The sequence below is a fragment of the Scyliorhinus torazame genome, chromosome 16 (genome assembly GCF_047496885.1).
Source record: "Scyliorhinus torazame isolate Kashiwa2021f chromosome 16, sScyTor2.1, whole genome shotgun sequence".
In the NCBI taxonomy this organism is placed as follows: domain Eukaryota; kingdom Metazoa; phylum Chordata; class Chondrichthyes; order Carcharhiniformes; family Scyliorhinidae; genus Scyliorhinus; species Scyliorhinus torazame.
The window spans coordinates 141,801,798-141,815,121 of NC_092722.1; the positions used below are offsets into that span (position 1 = coordinate 141,801,798).

A 13,324-nucleotide genomic window follows, 5' to 3' on the forward strand; every position below is an offset into this window, starting at 1 on the left:
CCTCCTCCTTCTTATCTGTGTCGCCCTTCAGTGGCATCACCCTCAGACAGAATCAACTTTCACACACATGCAGATGACACCAAGTTGTATTTTTCTACCACCAAATAATAATAATAATCTTTATTAACACTGCAATAAAGTTGCTATGAAAAGCCCCTAGTCGCCACATTCGGGTATATTGAGGAAGAATTGAGGGTCCAAATTACCTAACAGCACATCTTTCGGGACAGATGAATCTGCAGCAGGCAGATTGGCGAGGAAGAGGTCAAGTAAATTTTTCCCTCTTGTTGGTTCCCTCACCACCTACTACAGTGCCAGTCTAGCAGCTATGCCCTTTAAGACTTGGCCAGTTCAGTCTGTTGTGGTACTCCCGAGTCACTCTTGATGATGGACAAGAATGATGATAATGGTGTCTGGGACATTGTCTGTAAGGTAAAAGCAAATTATTGCGAATGCTGGTCAGGTATATTTCTGTCGACTTCCAGTTGCGGCTATGCTGAGCTCAGTCGCACGTTCGGCAGCTCCCGTCAGAAACGGACTTTTGGGCTCTTTTTAGGGGCCCCAGCGGCATTTGTTCGATGGTTCCCAGTGTGGGAAGGCGACAGTATTATTCCCCCGGCACTGTATGGATTGGACCAGGAGTGGAGCGGTGAGAAAAGTGATTTTGGTGCAGCGAAAAGTGCGAGGGAGGAGAACCAAGATGGCGGTGGGTGGAGACCAGGCAGCATGGGTGCAATGGTCGCAAGAGCAGTAGGAGTTCCTCAAGCGCTGTTTTGCGGACCTGAAGGCAAAGCTGCTGGAGCCGATGAAGGCATCGATCGATAAGCTGGTCCAGACCCAGAAGGCCCAAGAGGCAGCAATCCGGGTGGTGCGGCAAAAAGCCTCGGAGAACGAGGACGAGATCTTGGGCCTGGCGGTGAAGGTGGAGGCGCATGAGGCGCTGCACGCAAAGTGGCAAGAAAAGTTTGAAAACATGGAGAATCGGTCGAGGAGGAAGAACCTTCGGATTATAGGTCTCCCGGAGGGAGTGGAGGGGTCGGATGCTGGAGAATACGTGGTCACGATGCTGAACACGCTGATGGACGCGGGAGCTTTCCCGAGGCCCCTGGAGCTGGATGGGGCTCACCGAGTCCTGGCGAGGAGGCCCAAGGCCAACGAGCCACCGCGGGCGGTAATGGTGCGGTTCCACCGCTTTGTAGACAGGGAGTGTGTCCTGAGATGGGCTAAAAAGGAGTGGAGCAGCAGGTGGGAGAACGCAGAGATCCGTATATATTAGGACTGGAGCGCGGAGCTGGCCAAGAAGAGGGCCGGGTACAACCGGGCTAAGGCGGTTCTGCATCGGAAGAAGGTGAAATTCGGGATGCTGCAGCCGGCGCGATTGTGGGTCACGTTTAATAACCGACACCATTACTTTGAGACGCCGGAGGAGGCGTGGACCATTATCCTGGCCGAAAAGTTGGACACGGGCTCAGGGTTTGTTGGGAGGTGGTGCCGAGGGGGGGTTATTGTGGTTATTGTGTTTTGGGGGATGCTCTGTTCTGTTTTCTTTGGTGCTGGGTGGGGTTGGGTAAATGGTTCGAAGTGGGGGTTGTGTGAGAGTGTGGGCGTCGGTGGTTGGAAGGACGGGGCCCCGCCGGGGGGAGGGGGAATGGGAGGCCCGAGGTGGGGGAGCTGAGATAAGGCCGCAAAAGGGAGCTGCGCCAGAGAGGGCGGGGTCGGCTTGGTGGAAAGCGCTGGCTTTTTCCCGCGCTGGGGAAGGAAGGGGGCAGGGCTGGGGGGGAAGGGCGCTGTTGGAGAAGAGCACACGCTGACTGCCGGGAGGGGGAGGAGAGATTCTCACACTGGGGGGGGTCGACGGAGTGGCGGGAGAGGCCGTGGTCAACAGGAGTCAGCTGACTTACGGTAGTGCCATGGGGGGAGCAATACAGCAAAGGGGGCCTAGCTGGAGGGGGGGTGGGGAGGGGGGCGAAGGGGGGGAACTGGGTTGCTGCTGGATTGGCCAAAGGGGAGCTGGAGTTCGGAGAGAGAGTCGGGGTGGGGGTCCGCCGCCTGGGGGAATGGAGGGTGCGGGAGGCGGTGCATGTGGCTGGCCTAGAAAGGGAGATGGTTAGTCGGCAGGGGGAGGGGGGCGGGGGGGGGAGCCCCCTGATCCGGCTGATAACTTGGAAGGTGAGAGGCCTGAACGGGCCGGTCCACAGGGCCCGTGTGTTAGTAGTGCACCTGAAGAGAATGAAGGCAGATGTGGTTATGCTCCAGGAGATGCATTTGAAGGTGGCAGATCAGGTTAGGCTGAGAAAGGGGTGGGTAGGGCAGGTTTTCCACTCGGGGTTGTACGTGAAGAATCAAAGGGTGGCGATCTTAGTGGGGAAGCGGGTATCGTTTGAGGCGCTGAACATTGTGGCAGATAATGGAGGTCGGTACGTGATGGTGAGTGGTAAGCTGCAGGGTGTGCAGGTGGTACTAGCGAACTGGGACGATCCCGGATTCATGAGGCGCATGTTGGGTCGGATTCCGGACCTGGAGACAGGGAGCTTGATAACGGGGAGGGGGACTTCAACACGGTGTTGGACCCAGCATTGGACCGCTCCAGGTCCAGGACGGGTAAAAGGCCGGCAGCGGCCAAGGTGCTTAGGGGCTTTATGGACCAGATGGGGGAGGTGGATCCCTGGAGGTTTGCCAGGCCGGGGGCTAGGGAATTTTCCTTTTTATCCCATGTCCATAAAGCCTACTCCCGGATAGATTTCTTCATTATGAGTAGGGCACTAATCCCGAGAGTGGAGGGCACAGAGTATTCGGCCATAGCTATCTCAGATCATGGCCCGCATTGGGTGGAGCTGGAGTTGGGGGAGGAGAGGGACCAGCGCCCAGCTGTGGCGCCGCGATGTGGGACTGTTGGCGGATGAGGAGGTGAGCGGGCGGATCCGGGGGTGCACTGAAAGATATTTAGAGGCTAACGACAATGGGGAGGTGCAGGTGGTGGTGGTCTAGGAGGCGCTGAAGGCGGTGGTCAGGGGAGAGCTAATCTCCACTAGGGCCCATAAGGAGAGGAGAGGGAGGGAGAGATTGGTGGGGGAGATATTAAGGGTGGATAGGAGGTATGCAGAGGTCCCGAGGAGGGATTACTCAAGGAGCGACAAAGCTTCCAGGCCGAATTCGACCTGTTGACTACCAGAAGGCAGAGGTGCAGTGGAGGAAAGCGCAAGAGGCGGTGTACGAATATGGGGAGAAGGCGAGCCGGATGTTGGCACATCAGCTTCGGAAGAGGGAGGCAGCGAGGGAGATTGGGGAAGTTCGGGATAGAGGGGGGAACACGGTGCGGAGTGCGGTGGGAATAAATGAGGTATTCAGGGACTTTTATGAGGAGCTGTATAGGTCTGAGCCCCACTACTAGTGAGGACTTTCAATGAGGCGAGGGTGGGGGTGGGGCCCTGCCCCTGACAATGTGCAGGGCGCTGATCTCGCGGATCCTGAAGCGGAACAAGGACCCATTACAGTGTGGGTCATACAGGCCGATCTCCCTACTCAACGTCGATGCGAAGTTGTTGGCGAAGGTGCTGGCTACCAGAATTGAGGACTGTGTCCCGGGGGTGATTCACGAGGACCAGAGGGTAGACAGTTGAACACCAAAGTGCGGAGGCTCCTCAACGTAATTATGATGCCTGCAGTGGAGAGGGAAGCGGCGATGGACGCGGAGAAGGCCTTCAATAGGGTGGAGTGGGAGTATCTTTGGGAAGTGATGAGGAGGTTTGGGTTCGGGGAGGGGTTCACCAGTTGGGTTGGGCTACTTTATGAAGCCCCGGTGGAGAGTGACGCCACGAACCGGCGGAGGTCGGAATACTTTAGGCTGTACCGGGAGACGAGGCAGGGGTGTCCCCTATCTCCCTTGTTGTTCGCATTGGCAATTGAGCCTTTGCCATGGCACTGAGGGAGTCCAGGAACTGGAGGGGACTGGTTCGGTGGGGTAGAGGAACACCGGGTGTCGCTGTATGCCGGTGACCTGTTATTGTATGTGGCGGACCCAGTGGATGGGATGCCGGAGGTTATGCAGATCCTCAGGGAGTTTGGGGACTTTTCCGGATAAAAGCTTAATGTAGGGAAGAGTGAGCTCTTTGTGATACACCCAGGGGACCAGGGAAGGGAGACAGACGCGCTTCCGCTGAAGAGGGCAGAAAGGGTGTTTCTGGAGCGTAGCAGGGACAGAGGAGGGCTAGAGTTGCCCAATCTATATGGGTACTACTGGGCTGCCAATGTGGCGATGATCCGTAAGTGGATAATGGAGGGGGAGGGGGTGGCGTGGAAGAGGTTGGTGATGGCGTCCTGTGTCGGCACGAGTCTGAGAGCGCTGGTGACGGCACAGCTGCCGCTCCCGCCGACAAGGTACACCACGAGTCCGGTGGTGGCAGCGACTCTGAGAATTTGGGGGCAGTGGAGGCGCCATAGGGGTGAGGTAGAGGCCTCGGTTCAGTCCCCGATCCGAGAGAACCATCGGTTCGTCTCGGGGAGAATGGATTGGGGGTTTCTGAGCTGGCATCTGGCAGGAATTAAAAGACTGGGGGACCTGTTTATAGACGGGACGTTTGCGAGCCTTGGGGTGCTGGAGAAGAAATTTGGGCTGCCCCCCGGAAATGCCTTCAGGTACATGGAGGTGAACGCGTTCGTGAGACGGCAGGTGAGGGAATTTCTGCTGCTTCCAGCATTTAATATTCAAGATAAGGTGCTCTCGGGGGTGTGGGTAGGAGAAGGCAAGGTCTTGGTGGTCTGTCAGGAGATGCAGGAAGAGGAGGAGGCCTCGGTGGAGGAGCTAAAGGGTAAATGGGAGGAGGAGCTTGGGGAGGAGATAGATGAGGGTCTGTGGCTGATGCCCTGGGTAGGGCTAATTCTTCCTCCTCTTGCACCAGGCTTAGCCTGATACAATGTAAGGTTCTTCACAGAGTGCATATGACAGGGCGAGGTTGAGTAGGTTTTTAGGGGTAGAGCACAGGTGTGTGAGGTTCTCGGGGAGCCCAGCAAACCACGTCCATATTTTCTGGGCGTGTCCGGCGCTGGATGGGTTTTGGAGGGGCTTTGCGAGGACTGTGTCTAAGGTGGTGAACACCCGGGTCAAGCCGAGCTGGGGGTTAGCATTATTTGGGGTATCGGACGAGCCGGGAGTGCAGGAGGCGAAAGAGGCAGGTATTCTGGCCTTTGCATCCCTGGTAGCCCGGCGGAGGATTCTGCTGCAGTGGAAGGATGCAAAGCCCCCAAGCATAGAATTCCTGTATCAGCGACATGGCAGGGTTCATTAAATTGGAGAGGGTAAAGTTTGCCTTGCGAGGGTCTGTGCAAGGGTTCTTCAGGCGGTGGCAACCGCTCCTAGACTTTCTAGCTGAACGTTAGGAGGTGGTGAGCAGTAGCAGCAACCCGGGGGGGGGGGGGGGGGGGGGTAGTTCGGGTATGTGTTTGTTATTGTTTCATGGGGGGGGTTTGTACATTGGGGTAATTCGCGATATAAGTGTACGATGTTGATCTGTGTGTTCTATGCTTTTCTTTTTTCTGTAAGGGGGGTTTGTTGAAAATTTGCTAAAATTGAATAAAAGTTTTTTTTTTAAACGGTATAATTCTGTGAGTATGACTGTGTCAGGCTGTTGCTTGACCAGTCTGTGAGACAGCTCGCCCAACTTTGGCACAAGTTAATAAGGAGGACTTTGCAGGGTCAACAGGGCTGGGTTTGCCGTTGTCATTTCCGGTACCTGAGTCGATTACATTTTTGAGTTTTTGTAGCAGTTGATTACAACTGAGTGGCTTGCTGGGGAATTTCAGAGGGCTCAACCACATTGCTGTGGGTCTGGAGTCACAAGTAGGCACAATCTCTTCCCTAAAGGATATTAGTGAACCTGACAATGGTTTCATTGTCATTATTGGACTTCTAATTTCACATATATTATTAAGTTTAAATTTTATCGCCTGCCATGGTGGGATTTGAACCCTGGTCCCCAGATCATTACACTGGGTCTGTGAATTACTGGTACAGCAACAGTACCACTAAGCCACCATGCCTTTGATCCCCTCAACTATCATTGATGTAAATTGTAAAGTTCTGAGGCCCCAGCTCAGACTCCTGTCACATGCTGCCAATCAGACAAAGACCCATTTATGCATACTCTCTGCTTTTTGCTAGGTAGCCAATTTTCAATCCAGGCTACTATGCTACCCCTACAACATGAGCTTTTATTTTTTACAATAATCTTTGTTGTGGTACCTCCACAGTGCATGTTACAATTTCAGAAACTGCAGATTTCTTTTTCATAAAGACATGCTGACTGTTCTCCATTACTTTGAGCTTTCTGAGTGCTCAGCTATAACCTCCTTAATGATCGATTCGACCACGTTCCCCATGACAGACTTCAAGCTGACCGGCCTATAGTTTCCTGTTTACTGCCTCCCTCCCTTCTTGAATAGAATGCTTCCATCTGCTACTTTCCAATCTGACAGAATCTAATGAATTTTGGAAAATTAACACCAACCCAGCTACTGTCTCATTCGCTACCTCTTTTAAGAACCCAGGATGAAGTCTATCAGGACCTGAAGACTTTTATTAAAATATGTTTTCATCCAAACAGTCAAATACAGACAACAAATAACACCTTAAAATAAACATGTTCCACACAGTTTGCCAAACTTTCAGACCTGAAGATTTTTCAGCCCGTAGATCCAACAGTTTGCTTACTTGGATTTGGATTTCATAGATTCATAGAATCATAGGATTTACAGTGCAGAAGGAGGCCATTCGGCCCATCAAGTCTGCACCGGCCCTTGGAAAGAACCCCCTACTCAAGCCCATACCTCCACCCTATCCCCTTAACCCAGTAACCCAACCTAACCTTTTGGATACGAAGGGGCAATTTAACATGGCCAATCCACTTAACCTGCAGATCTTTGGACTGTGGGAGGAAACTAGAGCATCCGAAGGACACCCTCGCAAACATGGGGGGAAAGTGCAAACTCCACACATCCGCCTGAGGCCAGAATCAAACCCGGGACCCTGGAGCTGTGAGGCAACAGTGTTAACCACTGTGCTGCCGTGCTGCTGATGACGTGAGCGTAGTGGGTCAGATATAGAACAACGATGAGTCAGAGTACAGCAGGGTGATAGAGATCCTAGTGGCATTGTGTAATGGCAACAAACTGTAGCCATCTGGGATGGCCACATCCTGATTACAAAATGGACACTTTGCAAAGAATGCAGGGAAAATTGGACAATACCAAAAAAGCAAGCAGGTGCAAGGTCTGTCTGTTGATTCGAGCTGTAGCTCTCAGACAGGACAGTTACTGCAGAACCATCTACATACTAATGAGCCATCCCCGGGAACAAAAGGCAACATTTAGGTAAACAATGCTAAGACAGACATCCCGGCGCCAGAGGAGACTAAAACAAAACAGACCAACGGCCACCTAGGACACGCCCAGCAACCAGGGAACCCACGCCTCTATTGGAGGAATATTGATAGGAACGATTGGGAAACGGCCCAATTAATTGGGGCCAAGTTCAAGGCCCGCCCAAAAGCGCGCAAAGCCCTTTTGGGTATAAAAAAGATTCCCCAAGAGAGAATCGCTCTCTTGGCCTTGGCTCTCAGCGAGGCGAGACCTGCCAAAGCTGCTCCAGACCAAGTAAGTTCCAAGTCAATGCACGCTACGAGATAGACGCTCCTAGTTGCTACCCTGTAAACAGCTCAACCCAGCAGCCTCAGAACTGAGCAACGGCCATTATTCCTCTGACTGAGTGGGCACCCAAAGCTAAGTACAGGCTTTTAGTAATAGTGATAGTTTAGTTTGTAGAGTTTATGCATGAGTAGATTTGACTGTGTGTAAATAAATGAGCATTGCTTTTGAACTTACTAACTGGTGTATCGCGTCTTTGATCAGTATTCGGTTTTGAGCCTTGTGGCGGTATCAAAAGATACCTGGCGACTCTTGAGCAAACGTAATTAAACAGAGCCAAATTAAGAGACAACAGCAAGTTAGCAACAAAATACGGTGAAAAGTATTATTCTGCATTCAGTTCAGACAGTTTCTTCCATACATGAGAAAATATAGGATATATGATAAATAACCACACAATGTAAATGCAATGACACAGACATCAGGTGGAGCATACTCAGTAGAGAAGATGTTTGGAGAGATCAGATCAGACCATAAGAGGGTCATTCAGGAGTCTGGTAACAGTGGGGAGAAGCTGTTTTTAAACCTGTTTACGCATGTTCTCAGACTTTTGTATCTCCTGCCCAATGGAAGAGATTGGAAGAGAGAATAACCAGGGTGGGAGGATTCTTTGATTATGCTGCATGTCAATGGTTGGGAGGTGGTTTTGCATGATGGACTGGGCTGTGTTCACGACTCTCTGTAGTTTCTTACGGTCTTGTGCCGAGCAGTTGCCATACCAGGCTGTGATGCAGCCTGATAGGATGCGTCCAAGGTGCATCTGTAAAAATTGGTAAGAGTCAATGTGGACATGCCAAATTTCCTTAGTTTCCTGAGGAAGTAAAGGTGCTTTCTTGTGCTTTCTTGGTCATAACTTCAACATGGGTGGACCAGGACAGATTGTTGGTGATGTGCACATCTAGAATTTGAAGCTGTCAGCCATCTCCACTTCGGCACCATTGATGCAGACAGGGGTGTGTACGATACTTTGCTTCCTGAAGTCAATGACCAGTTCTTTAGTTTTGCTGACTTTGAAGGACAGATTATTATTGTTACACCACACCAGTAGGTTCTCTTTCTCCCTCCTGTACTCTGACTCATTGTTGTTCGAGATCCGATCCACTGCGATCGGGTAATCAGCAAACCTGTAGATGGAGTTGCAGCCAAATCTTGCCACACAGTCGTGTGTGTATAGGGAGTATTGTAGGGGGCTAAGTACGCTGGCTTGTGGCGCCCTGGTAGTGAGTACTATCATGAAGGAGGTGTTGTTCTTTATCCTTACTGATTGTGGTCTATGGGTCAGGACGTTGACGATCCAGTTGCAGAGGGAGGCGCCAAGTCCTAGGTTTTGGAGTTCGGATTTAGTGATTGTAATTTCACTGCGTTCCTATTGTTGAAATGTTTTTTATCCTCTATAGTGGAGACAGACGCAAAATATTTTTTCATTTCCGGCTGGATTCTCCAGTTCCCCAGCCACTTGTTTCTCGGTCGCTCACCATTCGCTGACGGCGAGATTCTATGCTCCTATTGCTTGTCAGTGGGATTTACCATTGAAGCCACCATACACCATCTGGAAACCCATGGATGGGGGTATGTTGCCGGATAGAAAATAGTAGATCCAAAGGATATTTTATGGCACACAACATCAAGAACTCAAAATGTTGGCCTGATCATAACATCTATGTTACCGGATATTATGTATCGTAGGGAAGTCTTTCTCAACTGATAGCCTATTGCACTCAGGCAAGATAGGAACAGAGGAACATAAATAACTCATTATCACCAAGCAAGGCGTAAAAGCCTGGTTAATATCGTGCAGTTAATTATTACCTGCCCCTGTTGTGCAAGTACCTTCTCCAAATCTTCAATTTTAGTTTGATATCTGTGGTTCTCTGCTTGTAGTTGCTCGCGAGTCTAAAAGGGGAATAAAAAAAGGGGATATGTTCCCAGAATGTCAGTATCAAACACTCTCTTCTCAGGCACAAACATGTCCACCTGGAAAGTAATTTGTTCCACCAATATGCCTCCTCAATGTCTATCGTGCGTACACACCCAATGGTATTGTCCTCTAGATTCCTCCACTTCTCCAACCAGCCATTCCTTTTTACTTTGATGTTTTAAACTAAAGAATGTTTGAAGTAGCAGAGGAACGATTGGTGAGGCGAGTGGCTCGTGTAAATTTAGCTCAGTGTTGCTGCCCCCATAACTCGTACGGCAATTATAGAGGATAGGGAAACACAAGATAAAATGAATGAGAGATTTGAAAACTTCTGATTTGGGGTCCCTATGTTTTATTAAATGATGGTAATATACTACTTACTTAACCTGTAACTGTCAAATCTGTATATGTTTGATTGCAAAAAGCCATGTTTGCAAAGGTAATATAAATAACATCTGTGATGTCACCACAGCTGAATGATAAATTTGAGTCCTGGACAACCACAGGACCTCCTCCACTCCCCATTCATCCCTTCACCGTCCACACACAACCCATCCATCCCCATGCACAATCCCCATCCACACTCACCATTCTCACTCCTCACCCACACATTCCCCATCCAGACTCACCACACAACCACTCCATCCCCATACTCACTCCCCACCCACATACTCCCCATTCACACTTTCACACTCTCCATGCAACACCATTCCCCCGCCCCCCCCCCCCCCCCCGCCCCCCATCCATCCATGGAGTGGGAATGAAGGGGGAAGTGGGCAAATGTTCATTCCTGCGTCAGAACGCATGTTGAGCCAAGTGTCTTTAGGAGATGCGTTAGCTGAAGCCTTGAGATTCAAAATGGGAGAGTCGGTGTCAATTCAGTGTTACACACTGATTTATGTCTTGATTTGCAAGGTCTGGCAGACAGTCTTCTGCGATCCCTAAAGCCGTCACTTAAATCTGGTCTGACACAGCTTGCACCAGAAGTGTCTGTACGCTGTGGAAATCATTTTGGAACCAGTGTGGTGCTCATGGTATCAAAAAAAATAAGCACTAAGGTATCACATTTCATGGTCTATACCTCCATAGAAGTTATTCTTCCATTCAGTCATTTGCCACTGTATTGTAGCCTGACAATAACAAGCTCTGCATTCTTAAAGACTTGCTTATCTATTTCTTCTTCAGCTCTCTGTCTGAGGACAGGTCAGATCCACAGTGCCATCGTCTCCACCACAGGTGGGGCAAGGAGGCAGGTCCCGAATCCACCCCTGTAACAGGGATGAAACTCTGTGCTGTTGTTCCCAATCTGGTGCACACCAGTTGTCCAGCCAATTGAGCCAATCAACCCCTCAAGGAATCCACGCTGCTGTAGCAACATACACTTTTAGATGAAAGTTGTAGCTACGGATCGTAATGGGAAAGCCTCCAATTTCTTTCCATAATATGGCTGACCAGGGGCGAGATTCTCCGACCCCCCACCGGGTCAGAGAATCGCCGGGGGCTGGCGTGAATCCCGCCCCCGCCGGTTGCCGAATTCTCTGGCACCGGAGATTCGGCGGGGGCGGGAATCGCGCCGTGCCGGTTGGCGGGCCCCCCCCCGCGATTCTCCGGCCCGGATGGGCCAAAGTCCCGCAGCTAGAATGCCTGTCCCGCCGGCGTAGATTAAACCACCTACCTTACCGGCGGGACAAGGCGGCGCAGGCGGGCTACGGCGATCTGGCCCCGGGTGGTGCCCCCACAGTGGCCTGGCCCGCGATCGCGGCCCACCGATCCGCGGGCGGGCCTTTGCCGTGGGGGCACTCTTTTCCTTCCGCCTTCGCCACGGTCTCCACCATGGCGAGGTGGAAGAGACTCCCTCCACTGCGCATGCACGGGAATACCGTCAGCGGCCGCTAATGCTCCCGCGCATGCGCCTCCCGGAGATGTCATTTCCTAGCCAGCTGGCGGGGCGGAAATTCGTCCGGCGCGGTCCTAGCCCCTTAAGGTTGGGGCTCGGCCCCCAAAGATGCGGAGCATTCCGCACCTTTGGGGCGGCGCGATGCCCGACTGATTTGCGCCGTTTTGGGCGCCAGTCGGCGGACATCACGCCGATACCGGAGAATTTCGCCCCAGGAATCTCTCCTGCTCTCACCTCTTTCCATTAGCATGTGTTGGAAGGATTGACAGATTTTAATACTGAACCTGTTTGGCCACGCTATGTGTTCCTGGAGTGGGACTTGAACCCAGAGCTTCTGGCTCAGAGAAAGGCACTGAAACCTCCTTCCTAACCTGTTTACACACATTTATTTTCTTGTTATAATTAACATACAAAATGCTGGTTGGCACAGTTGGCTGGATGGCCCTTCTGGATTAGATTACTGCCAACAGCATGGAGTTCGATCCCTGTTCAGGATCTGCCTCCTTGCCCTACCCTGGTGGGCGTCAGGGTGCTGTGGGTTGGACTTGCCTTCGGGCAGAAACGGAAGAAGAATGATTCACACACAGAGGAAAATATCCCCAATATAATGAAACAAAACGTCATGTTTCTCTCCATGTTCAATATGAAGTCAGAGTATTTCCAGCAATACCTTAACTTCTCGTTCAGCATCCAACGTTCCACCAACTTGCTCTTGTAATAAAGCATATGCCCTCTGCAAAGCCTGATACTCCATGGTCAACTGGCGAAAGCGATGTTCAGTCTCCTCTTTTGCCATTCCCTAAAAAACAAAAAAATAATGAACACCTTCTGAATTCGCATTTATCTCCCACCTCAGTCATTATTGGTCAAAATGTATGCATCCATGTGAATCGTACACTTGTGTGTTTGAAGCAATAGGAAGGTGTTTTAAGAAGGGGGTGCCACTAGCTAGGCCAGCATTTCAAATGAGCGGCTTGTTAGACCACCCCCTGAAAGACATTAGTGAACCAGATGGGTTTTTATGACAATGATATGGTCATCATTAGACTTTAGTTCCAGATTTGTGTGGAATTCAACCATCTGCCGTGGTGTGATTTGAACCTGGGTCCATCAGAGTGTTGCCCTGGGTCTCTAGATAACTAGTCCAGTGACAATACCACTATGCCACTGCCTCTCCATTAAAGCAGGATTGTCCTATATAGTTCATTCTATACAGTAAAACTTTGAACACCCCAGATTGTGGAAGAAACATCTATGTAAGTCCCTGGATATTTTTCCACCATATGCTTATGTTTCATTTAAAAGGGACACTCATGTCACGAGCAGTGGGGAGGCTTTGCGCACTTGGAAAGAGTTAGCTGTTCAGTCAAAGGCAGGATCAATTAATTCTGTTGAATGTCTGATTTTAATTTCCCGTTGGCTGATACGAAGCTGAGTTGTGGAATTTTCTACTGAAAGAGAATGAAAATTGAGAGATGTCACACCCTGCAGCACTGCTGTATTATTCAAAGGCCCCGGTTTTAGTATAACATCAATAAAGGTCTGTTTATAGCCGGCTTCCAATTTGCTGGAGGTGGTGCCGACGACAGGGGGACTGGAGAAGGGGATAGTATCGGCAGTTTAAGGGGCTATTTTGGAGGAGGAGAAGGCGCCGCTAGAAGGGATCAAAGCAAAGTGGGGGGAAGAGGGTATGGAGGAGGGGTTCTGTTGTGAGGTGCTCTGGAGGGTGAACACCTCCACCTCGTGTGCGAGGTTGAGGCTGATACAGCTGAAGGTGGTGTATAGAGCGCACCTTACAAGGGCGAGGATGA

General features: G+C 50.9%; 1 protein-coding gene across 1 annotated transcript in view; it reads right to left on the bottom strand.

Moving 5' to 3' along the window:
- jakmip3 (Janus kinase and microtubule interacting protein 3) overlaps positions 1–13,324 on the bottom strand; it is a 569,034-nt gene that overhangs the window by 209,904 nt on the left and 345,806 nt on the right. Inside the window, exons 11-12 of the mRNA XM_072479157.1 lie at positions 12,184–12,312; positions 9,508–9,591 (exon numbers count right to left, since the gene is read on the bottom strand). Coding sequence (XP_072335258.1) covers positions 9,508–9,591; positions 12,184–12,312 — 213 coding nt within the window. The remainder of the gene's footprint in view (positions 1–9,507; positions 9,592–12,183; positions 12,313–13,324) is intronic.